General features: G+C 35.0%; 2 protein-coding genes across 5 annotated transcripts in view; both read left to right on the top strand.

The window, feature by feature from the left end:
• Positions 1-21,296, top strand: part of FAR1 (fatty acyl-CoA reductase 1) — a 61,970-nt gene extending 40,674 nt beyond the window's left edge. Inside the window, exons 5-12 of one of the 4 annotated variants that reach the window (XM_081935718.1) lie at positions 1,118-1,295; positions 3,112-3,156; positions 3,253-3,380; positions 5,047-5,114; positions 7,646-7,817; positions 14,124-14,253; positions 15,149-15,276; positions 18,842-21,296. In XM_081935718.1, coding sequence (XP_081791844.1) covers positions 1,118-1,295; positions 3,112-3,156; positions 3,253-3,380; positions 5,047-5,114; positions 7,646-7,817; positions 14,124-14,253; positions 15,149-15,276; positions 18,842-19,004 — 1,012 coding nt within the window. In that variant the 3' untranslated portion in view covers positions 19,005-21,296. Of the gene's footprint in view, positions 1-1,117; positions 1,296-3,111; positions 3,157-3,252; positions 3,381-5,046; positions 5,115-7,206; positions 7,379-7,645; positions 7,818-14,123; positions 14,254-15,148; positions 15,277-18,841 lie in introns of all 4 variants that reach the window. The other 3 variants (XM_081935720.1, XM_081935719.1, XM_081935717.1) reach the window with 3 other exon arrangements.
• Positions 21,297-24,244: 2,948 nt separating this feature from the next.
• The window catches only part of OVCH2 (ovochymase 2), a gene marked incomplete at its 5' end in the record, with an annotated part of 68,260 nt that continues 67,832 nt past the window's right edge, over positions 24,245-24,672 (top strand). The window contains one exon of the mRNA XM_081945778.1: positions 24,245-24,320. Coding sequence (XP_081801904.1) covers positions 24,245-24,320 — 76 coding nt within the window. The remainder of the gene's footprint in view (positions 24,321-24,672) is intronic.

Here is a 24,672-nt window from a genome sequence, read left to right as displayed (position 1 = left end):
GTTTTTGTTCCATGAAATTATTACTAATTGCAGTTACCAATTTATTTTTTTGATAGCTAATTTTCCTCATAGTAAAATGAAACTAAAAACCAATGTCTCAAAAATGACAACTCTTAAATTTAAACAGCTTGATTAAGCCTCTTATACTAAAATACGTCCTTTCGAATTGATTTTCTAGTGTAGGGGATAGAAACACACGTTTAACTACTCTTAGTTATAAGTGGGCCTAATGTTAAATTTTTAGCAAAAAAATGCTTTTACCTTTGAGTAAAAGTTCTGAAATAAACTAGCTTAATTTAGTTGTTAGGAAATGTGTTTTTATCAATAATATCTCAACTTTTTCTTGAAAAAACTGGGTGGAAATAAAGCACTGAAATGCATTTTAAGTTATGACACTGAGATTTTCAAAAGAGCTCTAGGTGTATAAATGCAAATGCATACATAAGTATTATAAATATATAAATGCAAATGCACCTTTTTAGATGTCAATACAATTACTGGAATGAAACACTGGAATGGTCTGAAAGATTACAGAGGGGAAAAGTATAAATTTGTGAGATTAAAAACTCCACACATTCATATAATCCGGCACAGGTTATATCTGGTCTATTTCTTTGTGCAGTTTTTTTATTGATACAAATAAAAAGCTACCGGAGTCCATTGCTATAAGAAGCATCTTCATTTTTAAAAAATATATATATGAAATGATGTGTTAATTTAAAAATAAAATAAGCATGTCTTAATTGCAGCAAAACCTAAGTTCTTCAGGTAGATTCACTAACTTATCTGAGAAACTGATACATCATCTCTGCAGAGATAAGCTTGGCCCCCATTTTGACCCTCTTTTATACGGCCCTAACGATGTTTTGCCAACAGGACTGGTTATATATGGAGCCCATCAAGTGATTCATCTGATTGTTGTTGCTGGGGGCAGGAGGGGGGGAGGTCTTGGTTTTTGTATTGTGGTTTTATCCTTATCGAGCGCCCCGAATTACTAAGAGTGAGTTGGGCAGCTATATAAATTTTCTCTAAATAAATAAGAAACCTGTTATAAGATATATTATGCTTGTTGGACACTTGAAAGTAGTGATACTTTATAAGTGAATTTATTTTTCAGGTGGATGGATGATGGTCTAGTAAATGATATTACGCCAAAACTAATTGGAGATAGACCCAATACCTACACATATACAAAAGCCTTAGCAGAATACATTGTACAGCAAGAGGGTACCAAATTAAATATTGCCATTGTAAGGCCATCAATTGTGGGTGCCAGCTGGAAGGAGCCTTTCCCTGTAAGTCAAGTGTTTATTATTTTTTCTTTATTAATATTTTGTAATTAGTAACTTGTTGAACCTTTAGCTATCTTTATTGTTCAGACATTGGCAAGAATTACATGAAAAGTTGAATGTAGAATGGCTGACCTGCCTGTACTTTCTGCCTTAAATTTCTTTTGTGAAGGAAAATCATGTGATTGTGTGGGTCTTTGCTGATCCAAAATATAAGAGGATATTAAAAAACTGCCTTACATAATTTTGGACCATTGATCCTTCCAGGTCAACATCATCTCTGTTGACTGTTGAGAGTCCTCAGAAATTCATTCATGGGTTTTCTTTAATGTGTACTTGAGGAAACTGGGGATCAAACTTGGTATTTCTACCTGCAAAGCAAGTACCTGCCTCTAAATATCTTCTCTCTCCTAAATAATTCATATATCCAGCTATAAGAACCTATACTGCTCAATTATATTCCAGTAACAAGGATTGGTTAACATATAATTACTAATAATTACATTGTTGAATAGGATATTTCAGAAATACTAGCATTAAATTTTAAGCTACCACCATGTTGCAGTTGTTATTTTGGAGCACCTTGTTAAAACAGCTCTTGAAAAAATTCCTACTTACTTGATACATATGTGAAAGTAATTACAGAGCCTTTTGCATTCATAGCATATTAGCACTGATAGGTATCAGCAAATGCAAATACTAATTCAAATCCTTAAATTTTAGTATATCTGCTCATTTTACCATCATGAGAACTAAGCAGAATATTTCCTTGTTCTAGAGATATTTTTGCTGATAAAATTGAATTCAAAATTTGACAAGCCTGTAATTCATACTTCTGAAATGTCACAACTATATTAAACTCACAAAGATGAGTATTTTAAGCAGGGGGTATGTTGATTTACAAGATGTAAACCAGGATTCTTATATTTCTTTTGTACCATGAATATATCAGTCCTTGGAGCTTGCCTTTTCCTGGTTGGTTCTTTCATTATAAGTAATTAAACTGGAAATAGTTCTACTAAAGGAGTTTTCAAGTTTTATTAAGGTATTGTTCATGTTACCATGGGTTATTAAATAAGACAAATTAGCTAGGTTTGTACAATAGATTAAGCCAAAAAGTGATCTATTCGTTTATTGTTCAAACTGTGGATTCCAACTTTTCCTTAGACCATGTTAATTCTTAGACTGAAAATATGAATGGGAAGAACAGATTAGGATTCCTATGTAAATGACATGCTAAAAAAGACCATTTCTAATTTGTTAAGTTATTCATGCTAGCCAGAAGAGTCAAATCAAGGTAAAAGCTCATTTATATGATCTTCCAAAGTTTACCATTATGTCTGATCACAGATGAAATACATGAGGCTTTGGGAAATAGAGGAAAAAGGTATCTATTGATAAACCAACCAGTGCAGCTTTCATGTCTAATAAGACCTTTTATCTGTTGGATAAAAAACTGCTCTATAAATGTATAGCTATGTTAAAGAATAATTATTTAAGCCATTTGAAAATGGATATGTTTGTTTATTTAGCAAATTTATATAGTTGCTCAATGCACAAACAGTGACTTTGGGCAGCATACAACAGTTAAATAAATATTTTAAAACGAGTACAATATGTTGGTATCCATAACATTTGTCATTTCTCATCTACAAATTTCTCTTCTAAAAAAGCACATTCTTTAACCATATGGAATGTTTTAGATATGAATGTAAATGATATAATGTTAGCTATTCAAACATTCAATTAAAAAGACTAAGTTTTATTCAAACACAATTGAATACAAAATATTTCATTGTTCATTATGGTTATTTCTCAACAGGGATGGATTGATAACTTTAATGGACCTAGTGGCCTTTTTATTGCTGTAAGTAACAGTTAAATGAAGGGTTTTTTTATCTTAAAAACTGAATTAATTTGAAATGGTTTTCTTAATGTGTGTTTTTTTTAATTTTATTTTAAGGCAGGAAAAGGAATTCTTAGAACAATGCGAGCCTCAAATAATGCAGTTGCTGATCTTATTCCTGTAGATGTAGTCATCAATGCAACGATAGCTGCTGCTTGGTATTCAGGAGTTAATAGGTATAACAGGTGACAATTTTTTTATATAGGATAAGCAATAGTTATACAATATTAAATTATATAAGCTTACATTTCCCCAAATATTGATGATATTTGTGTTTGTTCTTTACACCCATTAGGTTCCTTGAACTTATATACAGGTCTAGCCTTTAATAACAAGTGCCGTTCTCCACAGTGCCTCTGAGTTACTCACCACACCCTCTTATCCTTAGCCTGAAATTTATGACTGATTTATGAGGTCATAAATTGAGCTATAATGCAAGATCAGGGAGTGTATGATCTTTCCTTGTTCTGAACATAAGTGGTTGTTCAGTCATGCTTGAGTTTTTGACAGCATTCTTTCTTTGAAGATATTTCTGAACATCCCAGTCTTGTTACAGCTCTAGAAAGCTGATAGAATACAGGTAGTTCTTGACTTATTCATTTAGTGACTGTTTGAAGTTACAGTGGCTAGAAAAAAGTGTCTTATGGTCAGTCCTTGGACTCAACAAAAATTGCAGCATCCCCCTCCCTCCTGTCCCCTGATAAAACTTTAGGTGCTTGGCAACCAGCATGCATTTATGATGTTTGTAGAATCCTGGGGTTGTGTGATCGCCATTTCTAAGCTTCCCAGCCAGCTTCCAGCAAGCAAAGTCAATGGGGAAAGCCAGATTTGCTTAACGACCCCATAATTTAGTTAGCAGTAAAAGGAATTTGTAAAAGGTCATGACTCAGTGAACAACCACCTTAGTTAGCAATGGAAATTCTGGTCTCAAGTGTGATTGTAAACCGAAGTCTACCTGTATAATAATAAAGACACACTAAAAGAATTATATCATCAAGAGAGACAATCTGGAAAAGAAACAGCAACAATCTAAAAGATCTAAAAATTAAATGTTGAAAATGGGGTACATTTTCAAAACTTAAAATGGCAAAAGGCAGCAAGTATTGCCAAATACTGGTGCATTAGGAACCCCCCCCTCCCCCCATCATGCTATATGTTAGCTTGCTTTAGAGGAGTTCAGTTGTTTAATTTAGCAAGACACTGGTCTGCAATATTAGGCAACACTGTCATCTGAATATATTGTCCCAGATGGTACTGCATTGTAGATCCTGACTGTTTCAAATAAAACTTGCATGTTTTGGTGACAGCAGAACAACTTGATTTCAGGGAAGTCTTTATTTACTTTAGTTCTGGCCAAATAAGTACGGGTAGACCATTCTGTCTGTTTTGCATACCCCAGCCAAGTTCTTTTTTAATATATGCATGCCACATTCTTTAATTGAATGAAGGGGTTTAAGTAACCAGTGTCAATCCTGTAAAACTGGCAAAATATGCAGCAGGTTTGAGAATATGCCGACAAGCATGAGTTGAGAACCACAGTCTCTTTATAAGCCCTATTTTTTTAATTAAAAAACCTCAGGCATGTATTTTCTCTAGTTGTTTTTTCTCTTGCCTCTCTAAAAAGGTAGCAATCCATCAAAATGTCTATTCTGCCTTTCCTTGAGGATCCTAATCCCTTGGATTATTTTGTAAATATATTGTTAACTGATTGGCTGCTGCTTTATATTTCTATTGCTCTATTTATAATTATTCAGCCAGTTTTCTGCTATTCTGCTTCTTTTTGTTTTTGATGGGCCTAGATTGTTTTATACTGAGAGGAATTATATAAAAAAGTAATCTTTTTTTTTTCAGGCCAAGAAATATTATGGTATACAACTGTACAACCGGTGGCACTAATCCCTTTCATTGGGGTGAAGTTGGTAGGCTCTTTTTTTCCTGTCATAATTAATGGTAGTTCATTTTAAAAATGGGTTACATAGATAGATATGTATCAAGTTAGACTCAGTTAGAGCTACTTTTAAAAACAGCAGTAATTCTCCTTAATTCTGCTATATTTTCCCTTCTATCTGGATACATCTGAAGGCCTTTTTTGCTCTTTCTGTCATTAGATGATCCAGTTTGAAGTTCAACTTTAAAATGTACACAACTGACTCAAAGTTGTATATTCATTAATTTGTTATGTGTACAGGTAGTCCTTGACTTACAACAGTTCATTTAGTGACCTTTCAAAATTACAACAGCATTGAAAAAAGTTACTTATGAGCATGTTTAATACTTATGACCACTGCAACATCCACATGGTCACATGATTTACAATCAGATGCTTGACAAATGTTTCATATTTATGAAGGTTGCAGTGTCCCAGGGTCATGTGATCATATTTTGTGACCTGACAAGCAAAGTCAACGGCAGAGCCAGATTCACTTAACAACTGGGTTATTAATTTAACAACTGCAGTAATTCACTTAACAAATGTGGCAGGAAAAGTTGTAAAAACTCACTTGGCAAATTTTTCACTTAGCAACATAAATTCTGCACTCAATTGTAGTCGAAAGTTGAGGACTACCTGTATTTTAAACTATACTTGATTGAATAAAACTCTTTAGGAGTGAAAAGCTTTAGTATTTCATCAATATTATACCAATGTTGATGACCCATATAGCTGCATGTTTAGTAGGAAATACAAGGTTACACAAGCTTTATTTGCCTGTGTACATGTTGCAATTTCACAGTGGTGTAACAATAGCCATAAGAGTTTATAAAACTAAGCCCATTTGCATATTGTATAAAAGTCACAGAACTTTACTTTTCTGATAAAAATGCACTGATAACAGACCAATTTTTGGAACAGTGTTCACATATCTGTGGCTTTACTTAGCATTTGAATTATGATGTATTGCTATATAGCATTTCTGATTAGGACATATTTATTACAAAACAATAATGAAGTACAAGAAATATGCTTTGAGATTGCATATTATTTGCTAATGTCCCTTACCTATCAGGAAGCTGAGGAAAAAAGTCAAATTTTACTTCTGTTCCATTAGTTCATATGCTGCCACTGTATTATGCTAAAATTTATACTATTACTGCCATCTGATCCCCTCCTCAAATATGATGAGATTTAGCCTCCAGTTTTAGTTTCTAAACTTTTCAGACTCCATAAGATATGTTGATTTTATATTTCCCTAAAGTCATTTGAAATTTAAGTAATTGTCTAATCTAGGCATTAGCCTAGAGCAGGGCTTCCCAACCTTTTCTATACCCCACGTCCCTAGAACGCTTCTGATATATTCTCACACCCCTTACAAAAGTGAATAATTATATGCATACAATTATGCATTTACACTATAATTTTGAAATTTCCAAACCCAAGTTTTCACACCTCCTAGAATATCGTCTTGCATCCCCGGTTGGGAACCCTTGGCCTAGAGGTAATCTCTCTCATTTATAGTTCTTTGGTTAGATTTTATGGGTGGTAAAAGGGAAGCTTGTATTTTTTTTCCCAATTGATTTATTTCTTTAGGAAAAAAATTGGCGGACTTTACTAATTAAGGTTAAGATAGAGAAAGCATCAGTTCAGATCCTTAAAGAAAAAATCTATATTATGTAGTGAGTTTGTTAATTTTTACTTGAATTTATTACAGTATGTATTAATTTTGAAATATTGCTTTAATGTAACATGCTTGGGTCTTGTATGTTTATGTAAACTATAGGCAATTATGCCAAGAAACACTGTTCCCATTCATTTACAGATTTAATAAGTAAAAAAGAGAAAAGGGGGGGGATTAAAAAGTAATGCTTAAGTATGCAAACAAGTCCAATGAAAAAGTTTTGTAATTTTACAGTTTAATTGAATAAAATGCTTTAACTTTGTTAGTTAATGAAATATGTATAGGAAATAATGTAATTTAAATCAGTGGGAATAGTACTATCTGTTGTGATGTCCATGGAAGTCCAGTACATTTACATGGTTATTATCAAAACTGTTACACAACTTTTCTTTCTTAGAATACCATGTAATATCCACTTTCAAGAGGAATCCTCTCGAACAGGCCTTCAGACGGCCCAATGTAAATCTAACATCTAATCACCTTTTATATCACTACTGGATTGCTGTAAGCCATAAGGCCCCAGCATTCCTGTATGATATCTACCTCAGGATTACAGGAAGAAACCCAAGGTAATGGTGACTAGCTCTGCTTTGTATTCCTCTGGCTATTTACAACCCATGCTTACACAATTAACACATTTTTTTCCCTTTTTCGTAATGATCGTTGATTGGAACGTTAAATCCATAGAAGTTTTCGAAACCAAGTCCGCTGTTTTCCAGCAACAGTGAAAATGGTGTAGTATGGAGTAGTTAATCCATTAAGATGTCTAGAGATGATTGGATTTATTCTTTTAACAAGAGCTATTCAGAACATTTTGACCCTTATTTTTCCTACAGAATGTTACCTAAATTTGATATTCAAGAGGAATCCTTTAGAACAAGCAATCAGGCGTCCCAATATTAAAATCCAGTCCAACCCCTTTATTCATCATTATTGGACAACAGTCGGTCACATACTTCCTGCATTCTTATACGATGTTGTTCTCAGGTTGACAGGTCAGAAACCGTGGTAAGAAAGAAAGGGCTAATTTTTTGATAAAAGTGATGGAAGCTTGGTGGCAGTTTAGATCAATGGCATGAGCTTTTTACCTTAGATTTACTAATGGAAGAACCAACAATAACAGTAAAAGAGTTGGATATTTTGGGGCCTTAGTGGCTGTTTGGCATTTGCTTTATTAGAGTCATTGGTCCATGTCACACAATTACTACGCTCTTCAAATCATCCTATTCTAGCACTGTTATTGAAAATTATAAGCTAAAATGAACAGGGAGGGGAAGGGGATAGACATACTAAAACTATGGTACACATGGTTTCTTTAATTAACTTAGATAATTTAGGACATATTTTATATCACCATCATTTGGCTTATAATTCTTTTGGCTTACGGATTTTTTTAAGCCGGCAAAAGGTATACTTTTCTGCTCAAATCTGCACATTTTCTTCTCTAGCTTAACATTTTAAAATGGCAACTTTTTCAAGCTTTGTTTTGCAGAATTGCTGCTCAAACTGCACAGCCTCCACCCCCAAAAGTCTGAAGGAATAGAAGATATGTCGTTATTATTTCAGTAGTTTAGTATTTGGAGAGGAGAAGAAAACTATATCTGTAAATATAAATACACTTAAATGCACACATACCAAGTCAAAGATTGTAGGTATGTGTATGTGTGCGTGTGTATATATACCTATGAGAAAATGAATATGTCTTTGACTTTGGGAACTCTCATCATTTCTCTTATAGCATTAACTTACTGTTCCAAGAGTTGGAAATAATTTTAGCAGACACACCTCTTACTTTTTTGCCATAACAATTTAGGCAATAGTTTTCATTTATTCCATGGTATACGCAGCAAGCAAAGGCAATTGATTGAGCCTATAATATTTTTCCAAGTCCATAAACAGCAATTCTAATAATTGTACTCTTCAGAACAACTTTCCCATAAAGGATACTGAGCCCTTGTTAATACCATTGTCATTTTGGCAGTCTTCTCTACATTTCTAGAAGAAAGTTCTAGACTAGAGAACTTTTCTTCCATTCCCAGAAGCTCTTGTCTCTCTCTTCCTCTTCCCCCAGAAGCTCTTGTCTCTCTTTCCCTCTCCCCAGCCATTGTGTAATAGAACTTTCAGACTTTCAAACTCACATTTTTGAACTCTGTAAAACATGTTTTAGTAGATGACATCACCTGGATGACTTTGTTTTGGCTTGGAGTCTAAGCAGAGGTTAGGCCTGATTGCTTCTTTAATAGGAGACCACCAGGAAATGGCAAGAACTGCAGGAGGTTGAAAAATAACATGCTAAAAGAATATACCTGAAAAACTACTTCCATACTGGTAAAGTGAAGAATATATGAATGTGCCTTTAAGTTGAGATCATTTTAAATCCTTGCCTTTAATTGTGGTAAAGGTGAATTTGGGATTTAAATGATTTTTTTAAAAAAATGTTTCCTACCAGCAAAATCTGTATTTCCTAAACATGCTTGCATTAATATCTGTTAAAACATACCACCCTGAGCTGATAATTTATCCCATGAATTCTGTATACTCTGCCTGCCAGAAGAAAATTAGATTCCTATTTAATGATGAACTCACAACTTATAAAATGCTTTGTTTCTGATCTTGTTTATACAAACAAGTAAAAGTGATTCATTGTAAAAAGTAGATAGTATCTGTCTTTCAGAATGTCTTCTAGTGTAGGATTAGTGTTTAGTGAGCTGAAATGCAATGGTGAGATAAAAAGTTTTTATTATTTGAAAATTTGGCACATTTTGGAACTGAGTGCCATGAAATCAGAAAACCAGATCACCATCCCTCCAGGACATTATGATCATATAGCATCATTGATGATCAAATGCTGGTCCTCTTATCTGTATTTGTATATTTTAGGAGTGAGGAAGTGGTTTGAAGCAATCCACTTCCTGCTGAAATTGTTTAATAAAGCAGTCTAATGATCTTTAATGATAACAACCTACAACTCAGGTAGAATATGTACACCCAAGTTAGATCATAAGCTCCAACCATAATTCAAAGAATATGAAAATAGGTCTCAAGTAGTCCATAACAGGAAAAAACACTTCCTTTGAGATTGTATTTAAATGTATAATTAGAGATCCAAGAAGGAGACCATTTCTACTTTTATTATTTATAAAAGAAGCTGAATTAGCTTATTTTAACATTTATCAGAGTAAAATAAAAGGCCAGGGAAACCTTACGAATATATTTTTAGTTGCCTGCTAAATGTGATGAAAACAATCTGTGGTACTCCCAAAGTTGCTTAACTATAATTCTCAGCATCCCAGATAGCCAGGTCAATATGAAGATATTTGGAATTTTAGCTCAGGCAATATCTGTAACAGGTAATAACCTCTCTTAAGAAATCAACAAATTTGTGACTAAATACCTTAATAACTCCCCAGTCCTGTTTAGGAAAGCTATGTTTGTGGCTTTTGATTAAATTTAGTTCAAGTGTTTGCTTAATTGTTCACACACACGGCATATTGTGTAATTTTGTCAAGCATTTTGCTTTCTTTGCTGACAGAGAAATCCAGTATAGTTTTGTGTAATGAAAAGTGGGGCTAGATTATTTTTTAGCCTAACAGTGGTTTCTCCTTTTGGCTATTTGAAGTGGTTATTGTTGACAAAGTTGTATATTATATAAATGAGACAAAATGAGCTTTTGCATGTTTTAATAAGATTTAAGAAAAACAAATTGAGGGTAGAAATGTACGGAATAGCAAATTCAAAGGCCAGATCCATAATTGTATTAAACTTGCAATATAATTTGTCTGCAGTATAAAATAACTTTACGTTGTAATGCTATCTAATAGTAGAAAGGAGGGGATTGTAAACGAGAAGTACAATCCATTAAAATTCTTCTTCTGTGTTGATCATAAACAATATTTATGAAGACGTTCCCCTTTAACAAAAATCCTCCAGATATCAAATAGCATAGGAAACAATTATTTTGTTTACATTATTTTTGTCTTACCTTTTAGCCACACATAGTATTTAATAATTAATAATAAAATAGGACACCATATAACACAATAAAAATGGAAACAAAAATAGAATACAGCAGTAAAAATTGGAAAAAACCCATAGGAAAAAAAACATTATTTTAATGTACTACATTAAGGACAACAGAGGGTTCAAGTATTACTTTGACAAGGAGTTTCAAAGGATGGAAGCATCCACAAAGAACTTTTTCTGTTATTCTCCCAACAACTCTGAGCATCAAAATAAAAATAATTCTCCATTATTTTAAATGCTAAGCATCTTAAAGAGGAAAAACATTTTATTCCAAATAACCTGATCCAAAATAATATACTATAGGGTTTGTAATTTAATGTCAGTGGCTTCAGGAATTACGTGCTATTATAATTAGTCTCAATCTGTAGTCTGAGTGCAGCAACCTCTGCCTATAATCTTAATGGGATGGAACTACGATATTAGATGTTATGAATGTTAAATACTACATGAAAGGTCATTGAGACTTGTCTTTAGTTTACAAACTTTTGTAAAGGAACACTGAAGAATTCAGGAATTCTTTTTGAGAATAGCAATATGGGGAAGTTCAGTCAAGCTGAATTTTTTTCTGATTTTGTTTCTTTAATATTTTCCATTTTTAGATGTAAAAGGTTGAATATATTCTGTGGTGTCTTTCAGTTTTTTTCAGGACTGTGTTTAAGTTTGACAGATTTCGGTGTTTTTTGTGTTGTATAATTGTATTGTGTAATTCATCTGTCTGACAAAAATAATATGTAACAACTCAGACACCAATAATTCCTCAAAATCAGCAACATGTGGAATATTTATGCAGATGTACAGTGGTTCTTAAGCAGAAAAGCTCAGTGAGGCATTTCTTGAAGAAAGACAGTTTGTGTTTTTAACTCATGAAAATTGTAATACTTAAATAGATACAATGATATCTACAAAATGTTCTAAAGGTAGGAAATGATTTTGCTGTTAGAATATGTTTTAGAAAAAAGAAATATTTAGTGGTTTTACATGAGTAGAAGATGAACAGATGCCTTTTTGTCTTAAGTCCCTTATGCTGTTGCTTGGCAATTACACCTTAATATGCCTAATGTAATCATTTATTGCCATAAAACACAAATGAATAAATGTTTCATTCTAGTTTTTATATAAAAGGTATAACTAAATAGATATCACCTGAGACAGTTTACAAATAAGAGAGGAAAATAAGAAAAAGAATGTGCTTATTTGTTTATATAATTTGTATAGATTGATTACATTTCATCAAATTAATATCAATTTTTAGCAGTCACATACATTTTCTCCATGACAAACTGTCTCTAACCTGGTCCATAGAGGATTGGTAATATTTAGAATGAAGTGATAATATTTCAAAAAGTCATTTACTAAATAAATAGAAGAAACTAGATTGAATATCATAAACTAAAATCACAACTATTCAGAGAGCAGACAATAAAAAGAAACCAAACTAACCTCTAAAAATAAATTGTTTTGAAAGAGATGTCTTGACCAGACTTGAAAAGTGAAATGTTCTCCAGAAATAAAATATAAAAAACATGCCTATGATTTTTATATATGTGTATGTATACATGTGTATGTATGTATGTATGTATGTATGTATGTACTATGTATATGTGTATATGAGGAGATCAACCTGAGACACCAGGTAATATTTATTTTGAGAAACAATCTAGGATGTCTCATAGCATCCTTTCCGAAAACTTAGTTATATTTGCCTCATGAATTTTATATCATTAAGGACACTTGTTTATAATAAGTTTGGTTGAGGTAGATGTTATGCTTATAAATGTTTGAAAATAATACTTTACAACAGGGGTCACCAACCGGGGGCTGCGGACTGGCACTAGTCTATGGCCTATTAGGAACCAAGCTGTGCAAGCAGCAGACGAGCAAGCGAAATTTCATCTGTGCACTCGCAGAATCTAGGCTGCACATGAAACCATTCCCCCACCCATCCCCAGACCATGGACAACAATTTTTCTAACGAAACCTATCCCTGGTGCCAGAAAGATTGGGGACAGCTTGTTTATATCATGGATGATATGTATAATTTCTCTTAATATAGCCCAGAAGCTGTTAAGATCCTTTGGGGAAAATCTTAAAATTAGAAAATTATAATATATACTTTCACTGTTCTGAATTATTTTTACAGAAGGTTGTTATTCATATTTCAGATGTATGTCTTCCTTTTAATAAATGCACATTATTATTTTCAATAGAATTGCATTTGGCTATCCTCAGTATAAGCAAGTTACCATAACTGAATTTTTTAAAAAATGTCTTTCTAAAGCAACCTTATTTTCATGTTGACTTTTCTTTTCATCCTTCACTTTTCTATCTTCCTGGTGATCAGTGCTTTCTATTATAAGGTTCAGTCTTGAAATGGTCAGGGTCAGAATAGCTGTCAAAGAAGGTTCTAGGGATTTGTATTACTGGTTGTAGCAGCACCAACAAAAAGTGCAAAAGAATTAATTTAGCGTTCATTAAATTCAAGTTCAGAAATACTAGTATTTTAAAGCTATCTTTCAAGTTGATCCTATTAATAGAATGCACTATATTCAAACAAAATATTTACTGTTGGTTGAATTGAGCAATAAACATGAATAGAATATTTCTGCATATTAAGTAGGTAAAGCTCTCACCTCACAATCAGGAGGTTGTGAATGCGATCCTAGGTAGAGGCAGATGTAAGGTCTCCTGCTTGGGCAGGGGGTTGGACTAGATGACCTGCAAGGTCCCTTCCAACTCTGTTAATCTGCTAGTAAACATCTGAACCAGCATGATGCAAAGGCATTTTTTAACCAGGATTCAAAAGATGATGATTTTATAAAGAAACATTTCTTCCACGGCCTTTTCAATTTCTAAATTAATGGGCAAAGAGGTATCTCCATGCAAATCTCATCAGAATTATTTGTGAATTATACTGTGTGGTTGATTAGGGTTGTGCAGAGCTTCAAATTCAAAAGGTCAAAGATAATTTGAAGTAAATTGTGTTCCCCCAAAAAGGCACTGATTTAAAGTAGCTGTAATTGATGTTATGTGTTCCCTTCATATCTGCATAGCCCTAATTTATAGCTAGATTGTGGTGTTCACAGTACTACCTATGAAAAGGACCTCAGCATTCCCAAAAAAATATTTAACATGCTATGCAGAAATACTCTGTTTTTGAAAATTTTACTTCAAGTATTAATGATGTAATGGGCAAATTGAAGGCTCCTTTGGAAGAACCTTCCTTCTAAGTGTTGAGTCATATTTAAGTTGTGAGTGTGATTTTCTTTAATAACATCTTTCCCTGGGCTGTAGGATGATGAAAACAATAACACGTCTTCACAAAGCTATGGTGCTATTAGAGTACTTTACAAGGAATTCTTGGGACTGGAACACAGACAATGTCAATATGCTTATGAGCCAGCTGAGTCCTGAAGACAAAAAGGCAAGTTACATTTGTGTTGCTTTGCTTGCTAACAATATGGTACATAAGGCATTTCGATTAAGGAACAAAATTAAAGCATAAGAAACTAATGAAAATATAAAGCTGTAGCATGTACTATAGTTTTTCTGAAACAACAATAAAATGCCAAATGTATTCATTATGCCCATTTTCATAATAAGCGCAACTAAATACAGATATATCTTTGTATGGACTGCATTGGAAACCGAGATAAATCTAAATAAAGTTACTATATATATTAGTATATTTTCCATAGAATAGAAAAAAAGTTTTGATTTTAAAATAAAAATTCATAAATACTAATGTGTTAACATTAAGGGAGGATGATAAAAACTCATGATACTTGGGTCATAAAAAAAAACCTTTAGGGGTGGGAATTGCCATAATTGGATACCCAAATTGAATGCGGATACATTTTTGTAACTGTATTAAGAAAAGGGAGAAATCACTTTTGATATTTTAGGACTTAAGACACAAGAACTCTATATAATTACATAGATTCAGTTACATAGGTAAATAATTCCATTGAACTCTGAATAAACATTGATACGATTCATTTGTTACCCTTTCAAATGCATGATATAACCAGTTTTCACACGGACACCTTTTATTTTGATATTGTTTTAAAGAGCTGGGTAGAAAAGACTGTTGGTATCAAAATGCTTCTTATGTAATTGTGCTTGTGATTATTACAAGAGTCTGAATTTATTTGTGGAGTCAATATTATGGATCATTAATGGAAGTTAATTCTTACGTTGAGTGTGTTGGTGATGTTTTGTTTTTACTAAGAGACAATGTTTTTACCCATTGTATTCCTGATTTGAGTTTAAAACTGTATTTTGTTAGTAATAGATAAATTGTTTAATTTTTACACTAGGTATTTAATTTTGATGTTCGGCAGTTACATTGGGCAGAATATATGGAAAATTACTGCATGGGAACAAAGAAGTATGTACTGAATGAAGAAATGTCTGGTCTCCCTGCAGCTCGGAAACACTTAAATAAGTATGTGAATTTGACTTCTTTGTTCCATAAATTAATATGTACTTATGTTAACTATTCTGAATGTAAAATGTTGATGAGCCATGGCACGGGGTTAGAATGCAGTATTAAAGGCCAACTTTGCCCACAGCCAGTTTGACCCTGCCTGGCTAAAGATTGACTCAGCTTTCCATCTTTCCAGATTGGGCCCAGATTGTTGAGAGGAATATGCTGATCGTTAACCTCCCAGAGAAAACTGTAAAGCGCTATGGAGCAGTATATAAGTCTAAGTGCTATCGCTATTAACAACAGAATCTTATGTTTTTAATTAAAAGTCAGCTTTTGGAAATTCACTTAGAAGGAGAAACTTAACAATGAGCCTATGGTCTATAGCCGTGATGGCAAACCCATGGCATGCATGCCACAGGTGGCACGCGAGCCATATGTGGTGGCACACCAGCTATCAGCTGGCGTGCATGTGTGTGCTGGCCAGCTGATTTTTCACCCTTTCGGTTGGCCCGTTGGGGGCCGTTTTTGCTCACCCCAGCCTCTGGAGCCTTTCCTGAAGCCTGGGGAAGCTGAAAACAGCCCCCCAGAGGCCCTCCAGAAGCTGGAAACAGATCGTTTCCGAACTTCTGGTTGGCCCGTTGGGGCCGTTTTTTGCCCTCCCTGCCCTCCAAAGGCTTTCTGAGGCCTGGGAGGGCGAAAAACAGCCCGACCATAAGCTCAGAAACAATCCATTTCCAGCTTCCAGAGGGCCTTCAGGGAGCTGGGTGAGGCTGTTTTCACCCTCCCCAGGCTTCAGGAAAGCCTCTGGAGCCTGGGGAGGGGTTCTGTGCGCATGCGCAGGTGGGCAGGAAGATTGAGTGGGCCCACGCACGGGCGCAATTTTGGCACACCGTAATAAAAACGTTTGCCATCACTGGTCTCTAGAAACCATTGACAAAGAAACATAGAATTCATCTGGGTGCACATCATAGTGAGAAAAAATCAACACTATATTCCTCCATTCTGGAAAACAAAGTCAAAATGCAGAGCCTAGATTGAGAAAACATGGAGTGATTTCTAGTTGAAAATTAAACTATTAATTTAGCACAGGTGCACAAAACCATAGACAAAATAAAGAAGTAATTTGTTTATTCCACCTTCCCTTGCATATAATATTGAAATCCAGTTAAATGCACATAACCCGCCCTCATGCAGACATAATAATAATTTTAGATCTCTTACGAACCCAGTGAGATTTTAGAATTGCTTGTGAAAAACTGAATTCAAACAGCATAAGAAGACTTTTACAGACTAATAAAAGATAAGAACATGCATAAAGTATGAATGTCTATACTAAGATATACAGAAGTCATAGTCACATAATTTATTTTTAAAAGAAGATTCATTGTTGCTTTATTGAATAACCTATTAACTATTGAAGTAATTCTGTGAATGTCAAAAACCTATGAAGTCAGGCCACAGTAACTCTTCTATTAATACTTAAACACTTCTGTAATTATTCAAATAATCAATTGACATTCTTATTGTAATCTTTACTTTACTTTATTTCAAGTTTATAAACCGCTCCCTCTCCCCGAAGGGACTCGGGGCGGTGTACAGTCGAAATAAAACATACATATAGATACATATAGATAGAGGAGGCAATATACAAACTGTACAGTAAAGTAAGATTAAGAACAACATTAAAAACAACCCCTAAAAACTACCCCAAAATTAAATTAAATAATTAAAAATAACTGCCAGGAGGATAAGAATAGAACTATAGATGGGCTAGGCCAGCCAATTGGAACAGGTGGGTCTTGAGTTTCTTACGGAAGGAGCGGAGGTCGGTAGTGATTCTAATATCGGGGGGGGGAGGTCATTCCAGAGGGTTGGGCACATCACAGAGAAGGCCCTACTCCTGGGCGCCGCCCGTTGGCATTGCTTGGTGGACGGCACCCGGAGAAGTCCCTCCCTGTTAGAGCGAATTGGTCGCAGGGATGTATGGGGTAGGATGCGATCCCACAGGTAACTAGGTCCTGTGCCATGGAGCGCTTTAAAGATGGTAATCAACACCTTGAAACGCACCCGAAAAACCACAGGTAGCCAGTGCAGCTCGCGCAGGAGAGGTGTTATGTGTATCTAGTACTCCCCATGATAGCCCGCGCGGCCGCATTCTGGACCAGCTGCAGTCCTCGGGTGAATCTCAAGGGGAGCCCCATGTAGAGAGCGTTGCAGTAGTCCAGACGAGACGTCACCAGCGCATGAGTGACTGTGCGAAGGGTGTCCCGGTCCAATAAGGGGCGCAATTGGCGCACCAGGCGGACCTGGTGGAACGCCCCCCTCGCCACGGCTGCCACATGGTCATCCATCGACAGCCGGGCATCTAGGAGGACACCCAAATTGCGCGCCCGTTCCACGGGGGCCAGTTGCTCACCCCCAATGGCCAGCAATGGAGTCCACTGGTTGAACCGGGGCGCCGGTAGCCACAGCCACTCCGTCTTGGAGGGGTTGAGCTTGAGTCTGTTGTCCCCCATCCAGACCCGAACGGCTTCCAGGCACCGGGATATCATTTCGACGGCCTCGTTGGGGTGGTTCGGGGTGGAGATGTATAGCTGTGTGTCATCAGCGTACAGATGGTATCCAACCCCAAAACCACGAATGATCTCGCCCAGCGGCTTCATATATGTGTTGAACAGGAGGGGCGAGAGGACCGACCCCTGCGGCACCCCACAAGTGAGCGGCCTCAGGGTCGACCTCTGCTCCCCTGCCAACACGCATTGCGTCCGGTCGGAGAGGTAGGAGCAGAACCACCGCAAAACGGTGCCCCCCACCCCCTCCTGCCGGCGCAATAGGATACCATGGTCGATGGTATCAAAAGCCGCTGAGAGGTCTAATAGGACCAGGATAGAGGAACACCCCCTATCTCTGGCCCTCCAGAGATCATCCACCAACGCGACCAAGGCTGTCTCCGTGCTGTGACCGGGCCGGAAACCGGACTGGCGCGGGTCTAGGTAATCGATTTCCTCCAGGTGACGTGGGAACTGTTGTGCCACCACACTCTCTACAACCTTCGCTAAAAAGGGAAGGTTGGAGACGGGACGATAATTAGCTAGCTCCGCCGGATCCAGAGAAGGCTTCTTGAGTAAGGGCCTCACCACCGCCTCTTTCAAGGCGGCCGGCATGGACCCCTCACCCAATGAAGCGTTCACTAATCATTTCAAAAAATGCTAAACAGGTGTGATAAAATAATTTAGGTGAGGTCCACCAAGACTCCCATATTGCTTGCCTATCTCTTTTGCCTGAAGATTACATATTGCGGTTTTGATTACCTTTTAAGTTGGGGAGAGAATTCTATGATAGGAAAGGAAATCTCTACTCCAAAGCAGTATAGTTTGCTGATGTGCAGATTTTAGAGAACTAGACTCTTGTAACAAAATTGTACACACTATTATAAAAATTCCTTTCTAATGAAATAGAAATTTTATGAATAATATATTTCGTTTCATCCTCAAACTGTTATATTCTTATTTGCCAGTTTACTTAAATTTCCCACATTTGTTATTTTTTCTTTCTTTCTCTTGATTTGATTTATCTCTAGGCTAAGGAACATACGGTATGGCTTCAATACAGTACTTGTAATCTTCATCTGGCGAATTTTCATTGCAAGATCGCAAATGGCAAGAAACATCTGGTATTTTGTTGTTAGCCTATGTTACAAGTTCCTCTCTTACTTCAGAGCATCCAGCACTATGAGATACTAGAGATGAAATTCCAGCATTAGGACATCTATGCATTTGGTGGTCTAATGGCACAAAGCCGTATAATATACCTACTCATCTTGTCTTTTGTAAAAACATGAAATATTAGATCTGGATTGTGAAATACAGTTCATGTGATGCTTAATTGTGTATTTCTGTGAAGATTATATGGCTAATCTGGATCAATCTCTCATTAGGCAAATATGTAGGTAAAATATCCAAGCAGATTTAATACATCTGTATGAAGAAAACATTAGGCCATTGACCAGTTAACTGCAATTCTGGAATGCATTCAATTAAAATCTGCCTTAATATAGTAAACTTAATTTTTATTGCAAATAAGCGCATTTAGATAAGGTAAACAAATTATTCTCTTAGGTGGCAATTTATTTGAGAATCACAGTGGATTTTTCTGGTTAATCTTATGAGAAATATTCCTTGTAAATTATTTAAAAGGGGCATTCTGTTAATCTTTCCTTCTTAGCTCTTTTCCAGAGCTTCTTAACTATACAAAAATTACTAAAATAAATCTTTAAAAAAAATGGGGGGGGTGGGAGAGGAGTGCTGTTACAAGTACACCTACACAATTAATACAATTAATCCACAGGAAACAGTTAACTATCCACCATTGAGAATTATGTCCAAGCATTAGAATGCTTGAATACTGTTTCCCTCAGCCATTTCTTAAGCCCATCACCTAACTAAAAAGGCAGAATACTTTTAAGAAGGAAACTGCCATTGGTACACAGTATTTATCTCAAGCTTTATGAATTGTGGCTATAAAAGAGGGTGCAAAGAGAAAATGATGAAATAAGTGATTTTGTCCCTTAAGATATAGCAAGAGAAACTTTCACTGAAGTTAAGGAACTTGAGATCCAAATAGAAAAAAAGTTTGTTCCCTGTGTTATCCATATAATTTAAAAGTGAATTACCAAATGCTTTCTTTAGCATTTAGGAGTCAGTATATTTATGCTAAATAAGTTCAGTAGTTTCAGTAGAAATAGTTGAAACAAAAATGTAGAACATGGAAACTGTTGAATAATTCCTACTTGGGCTAATATCTTTTTCTATATGTTTAAATTGACTTAGCAGTGAGCATCCATTTGCAACTGTTCCCATGAAATGTAGATTTGAATTATGCTTCATTTAAAACATGGTTTTTATATTTCATGACACGTTCTACATTCTGTACTAACTTAGATGCTTTATTTGCTATAATCCACATTTTCAGGTATAGTATAGGATAATCTGATCAACTTGTATTATATCTATTTTTATTACTATGCTTAAGTAAATTGTGAATGGATCATACAAGTGTTATGCACAAGACATATGTGTCCTACACTTATTATGCCACATTCAAACCTTATGCCACTGTTAAAAATCTTCCACATAATTGTGCTTCTACTTTTAAAAAGAATGTTTCCTTGTTAAAATTTAACTATTTTTCTCATAGTTAAATATGATTTTTTAAAAAAAACAAAACTTAAATGTGCATATAATATTTACAGGGATACAACATGTTGCATGGTCAGGGACCACACTCTTTTAAAGAGTGTGTGAGACTGCTGTTGCAATGGTGGAATACAATAAATTGTGAACTTTGTGATGTAATATTTTACCATTTATTTGCAACATCCTTACTATATCTGACTATCACGGTTACTCCCTAAATAATTCCTCACTGACAATATATCAGTTTGGCACATTGGAATAGATGTCTAGAACTTAACATGCAAAAGGATGGGTGTGTACGTCTATGTGTATACACGGGGGTAATAAATATCAGAAAGTCAACTGAATGTTACTTAGATAGTCATTTTTTTCTGTGTATCTTGTTTTATGGAATAAATTGTAGGTTTCCTTAAAACAAATACAGCTGAGAAATAACACAACTTTCCATAACATGTTTTTTTGAAACAAATCTTTCAGACTTCCACACGTCTAGGTGATTCATTCTATTTTCATATCTAAATATATTCTCGTGCTATTCTTACTAATATAGCAGTATCAATACCAGTTGTTTCAAACCTAAATGAAAAATATGTGAATTTGAATGCCTGAAAAGTTTCAAAATTACCAAAAAAATATCAAATCTGAGAAAAAGGTATTATGAAACAAAAGCCCTTGATTATGCCAGAATTTAGAATTAGGATTATAGAAACAACATTCCTCTACAGTGTGAGTTCCCTACTATAAGCAGAGATTTCAGAAACAGCATTTTACATAATTATTTAATAAAAATATTGGGTGCCTTTGTATGTAAACCAAAAATAAACCAATTCCTGAACACTGCATTTGTTGAATTTATCAGGTAGCTTAAGCTAAATGTGAGATATTCATTGAAAGTATCATGTGCTATGAAATAGTTAGAACTTAATATACTACTGCTTTGCTTTAAATGTTTGTATACTTGTAAACTTTTGAAGATGAGAGAAAGATAAAGTAGCACATCATTACCAATTTTCCTTCCTTGAAAGGGAAAAATGAAGTAGAGAGATTAATCATTGAATCCAGGGGGTGCCTGAAATTGCATTAAAACATTGTTTTACCATTCTTTTAAAAAAGTACATTCACATAAATTGAAGACTTACTTATAAACAAGTTTTCAGCCCATGTCTAACTATGATTATTACCCCTTACCACATTTTTTTAAAAAGAAACCTGTGTATTAGTTAAGGCAAATTTTGAATGGCTCGTGTCATTGTATACCTTCTGTTCTACCTTAAACTTCAGCCAAGATTTCTGCTTCTTGATGAATATCTTTTTGTGTTGTTGCTACAATTAAAATGTGCTGACTCTCCCAATTCTATCATCTGCCTATGTGAGGAAATACTGCAGTTACAAAATGCATCAAAACATGATGTAACATTCTTTTATCCTTCATAAGAAGAAGGCTTATAAGAAGGTAGAGTATGTTTTTAAGGTATTTTTTAATCCCATTTTTCTTCTGTAGGATGATGGGACATGGAGAAGACCACAAATAACATATTAACAGATTTCAATTTTTCCTCATGGTTGTACATTTTCCATTTTACGCCATCATAACATGGGAGGATTTAGTGATCTTTTATTTTACTCCAGTAGGATTTACCCAAGTTGGAATGAATGTTTCAAGTGACTATATTGTTTCAAGCTTAAACCAAAGTAAATGTCTTGTCATACATACTTTTATATTGTAAATAAAGTAGAGGTAAAATATTTTTTTCTGAGAACAGCTGAACAAGAAATATTGATTGAATCCTTTACATCAGGCATGTCCGGACCTCAGGCTGTATATATGCATGTACAGATAGTAATGCGGCCCCACAAGATCATGAACATTTAACATGTGATTTATATACATTGTCTGTATTTTATATTTTATACACAATCCAAGACAATTCATCTATACCCAGAGTGGTCCAGGCAAGCCAAAAGGTTGAATACCACTGCTTTAAATGGAAAGAGCTGTCAGTTGTCATCCATACATTTGTAGTCTCTAAGGTTGACTTTGGAAATCTGTTTCACAAAGGGTTATTTTTTGCATAGGATAGTAGAAGCATGGAACATCGTCAGTGCTGTCTTTCAGCAACTTCAAGTAACTAAAGTTCAAGAGATAACTTACTCTATATAACTGAGCTCAAATCCACATAATCATGCAAATATTTGATCAAAGTTTGAATTGATTTGCTTATTAGATCACTTCCCCAAATCTACCTTTTAAAGTGCATGGATATGATAGTATTGTCTGATTTAATAGACCGTTATATAATTTACTTTAGTTAATGACTAATTTGATTTGCTTTTTCAAGTCCTGTTGCATACTTCCACATCAAGTGATAGCAGTAGGTGCATTCCCTGAAGGGCTGAGTGAAGAATAGCAGGACTGCATGTTCAGCAGATATTCAGTCACCCAAGAAGTGAAGGTTATCTCAACTGCCCAACTACAGTAAGCAGACTTGGGCAGCAATGAGGTAGAAGTTTGCCTCCTGTTGCATGAAAGAAGACAGTGATAAACACTTACTAAACTTCAGTATTGGAAAGACCCCCCTATAGCCAAAAAAGCAAACAAATGGATCATTGTATAAATCAACCAAGAGTTCTCACTTGGGACACAAGTGACCAAGCTCAAATGATATTTTAAGATATATTACATGCAGTAGATTATACGAAAAGCTAGCTCCCTTGAGAAATTTATAATGCTAGGAAAGGTGGAAGGAAAATAAGACAAAGCATGTAGCAGGGTATTCGAGTTCAAATTCACTGGTGATGGGTTGGAAGACTTGAAGGAGCAGGTTGAGGTGTATCATCCTGGAGGATTTATCTGATTGAGTCAGCAGTGACTTGGTGAGACAAATGTGATTTCAGTAAATTTAAACATCTAACTATTGAATGTAATTCAGGTAGTGTCCCTCGGCTAGTAGAGCAAGCATGGAACAGTTTGCAGCAATTGTCCTTTCCTGGCATTCCCAGCAACTCAATATTTGCTCTTCAGGGTCCCCTAGTCTAGAGGCAGACTTTAGAGAGAATATGCGGCTACAGGGAAGAATGGACTACACTGAAAATTAATTCCTTCCTCTGCCACTGATGGAAACCTATCTCCAGACAGAAGCTGAAAGGTTCCACTGAATGTTCAGATTATCTTCTTACAAGAAACATTACATTGGAGTATAAGGCTGTGGTTTTCAACCACAGAAGATCTTTGTGATATCTTTCTGTGCAATTCAGTGTTTAATATTTTATTTGGAAAGAAACCTGTGAGGTTATTTTTATTTGTTGTGACTTTCACTTAAAGCCTTGTGCATTTATTTTTAATAGGAAAATGCTACGCTTGGTAAGCCTGCTTCTATGTGCATTGGTTACGTGAGTCTCTTTTCATCACTTGTGTATTCCAAAGCAGATGACAAACTGGTGCAATTCAGATGCATTGGGGAGAGCCAGCTGGAAATTAGAAAAGGGTGACACTGATCTTAAAGAGGAAATACATTTGTTTTTTTAACAGATATGAGAGGGAGGGACAGATATAGTTGACATGTACTATTATTTTTCATGTTTATTGTAATTTTTACATAATGTCTAATTATAGCTTTGCTTTTAATCTTTATCAAAGCATTGGGGTCTAACCAAGCTTTTTAACCAGGCAAGGCAGCAGCAATAAGCTATAAAAACAATGCTACAATAGTTATATAGGTTGAAAAATCCTAATCATCTTCTGTGCTCCTGTTAAAAATTATTGAATAAGACACGAAGCAATTCGGAATATGGAAGATTATGAGCTGAGAAAACTTGGCATGAAGTCTGAAAGTTCAGCTTTTTGTGACTGCCATCTCCAGTATGGTAATAAATAGAAGGATTATTTATCAGATACAGTTAAATCCATAGATCAATTTTTCTCAAACTAACCAAAACTTCCTTCTTAAAATTATAGATATATTGGCTTCTTATTCAAAATGATGCTAAATATATATTATCAAATTTATTTTTCAATCACAAGCTTGCTGGCAGGAAGACTATCTACTTCATATTTTCCTAGTTTCAGTTTCATCACTAACACTAAATATGTAGTGATAGTTAGATTGATCCCTTATTGATGTCTAGGATCCAAGAAAAGGAATTGACATGTACTGTCTACTGCAAAATGGTCTCTAATAAATTCTTTTAAATCCAGGCATAAGGCCATTTTTTTAAA

This window comes from Natrix helvetica (genome assembly GCF_964273705.1).
Source record: "Natrix helvetica genome assembly, chromosome: 1".
Taxonomy (NCBI): domain Eukaryota; kingdom Metazoa; phylum Chordata; class Lepidosauria; order Squamata; family Natricidae; genus Natrix; species Natrix helvetica.
This window is presented reverse-complemented; position numbering and strand designations above follow the sequence as displayed.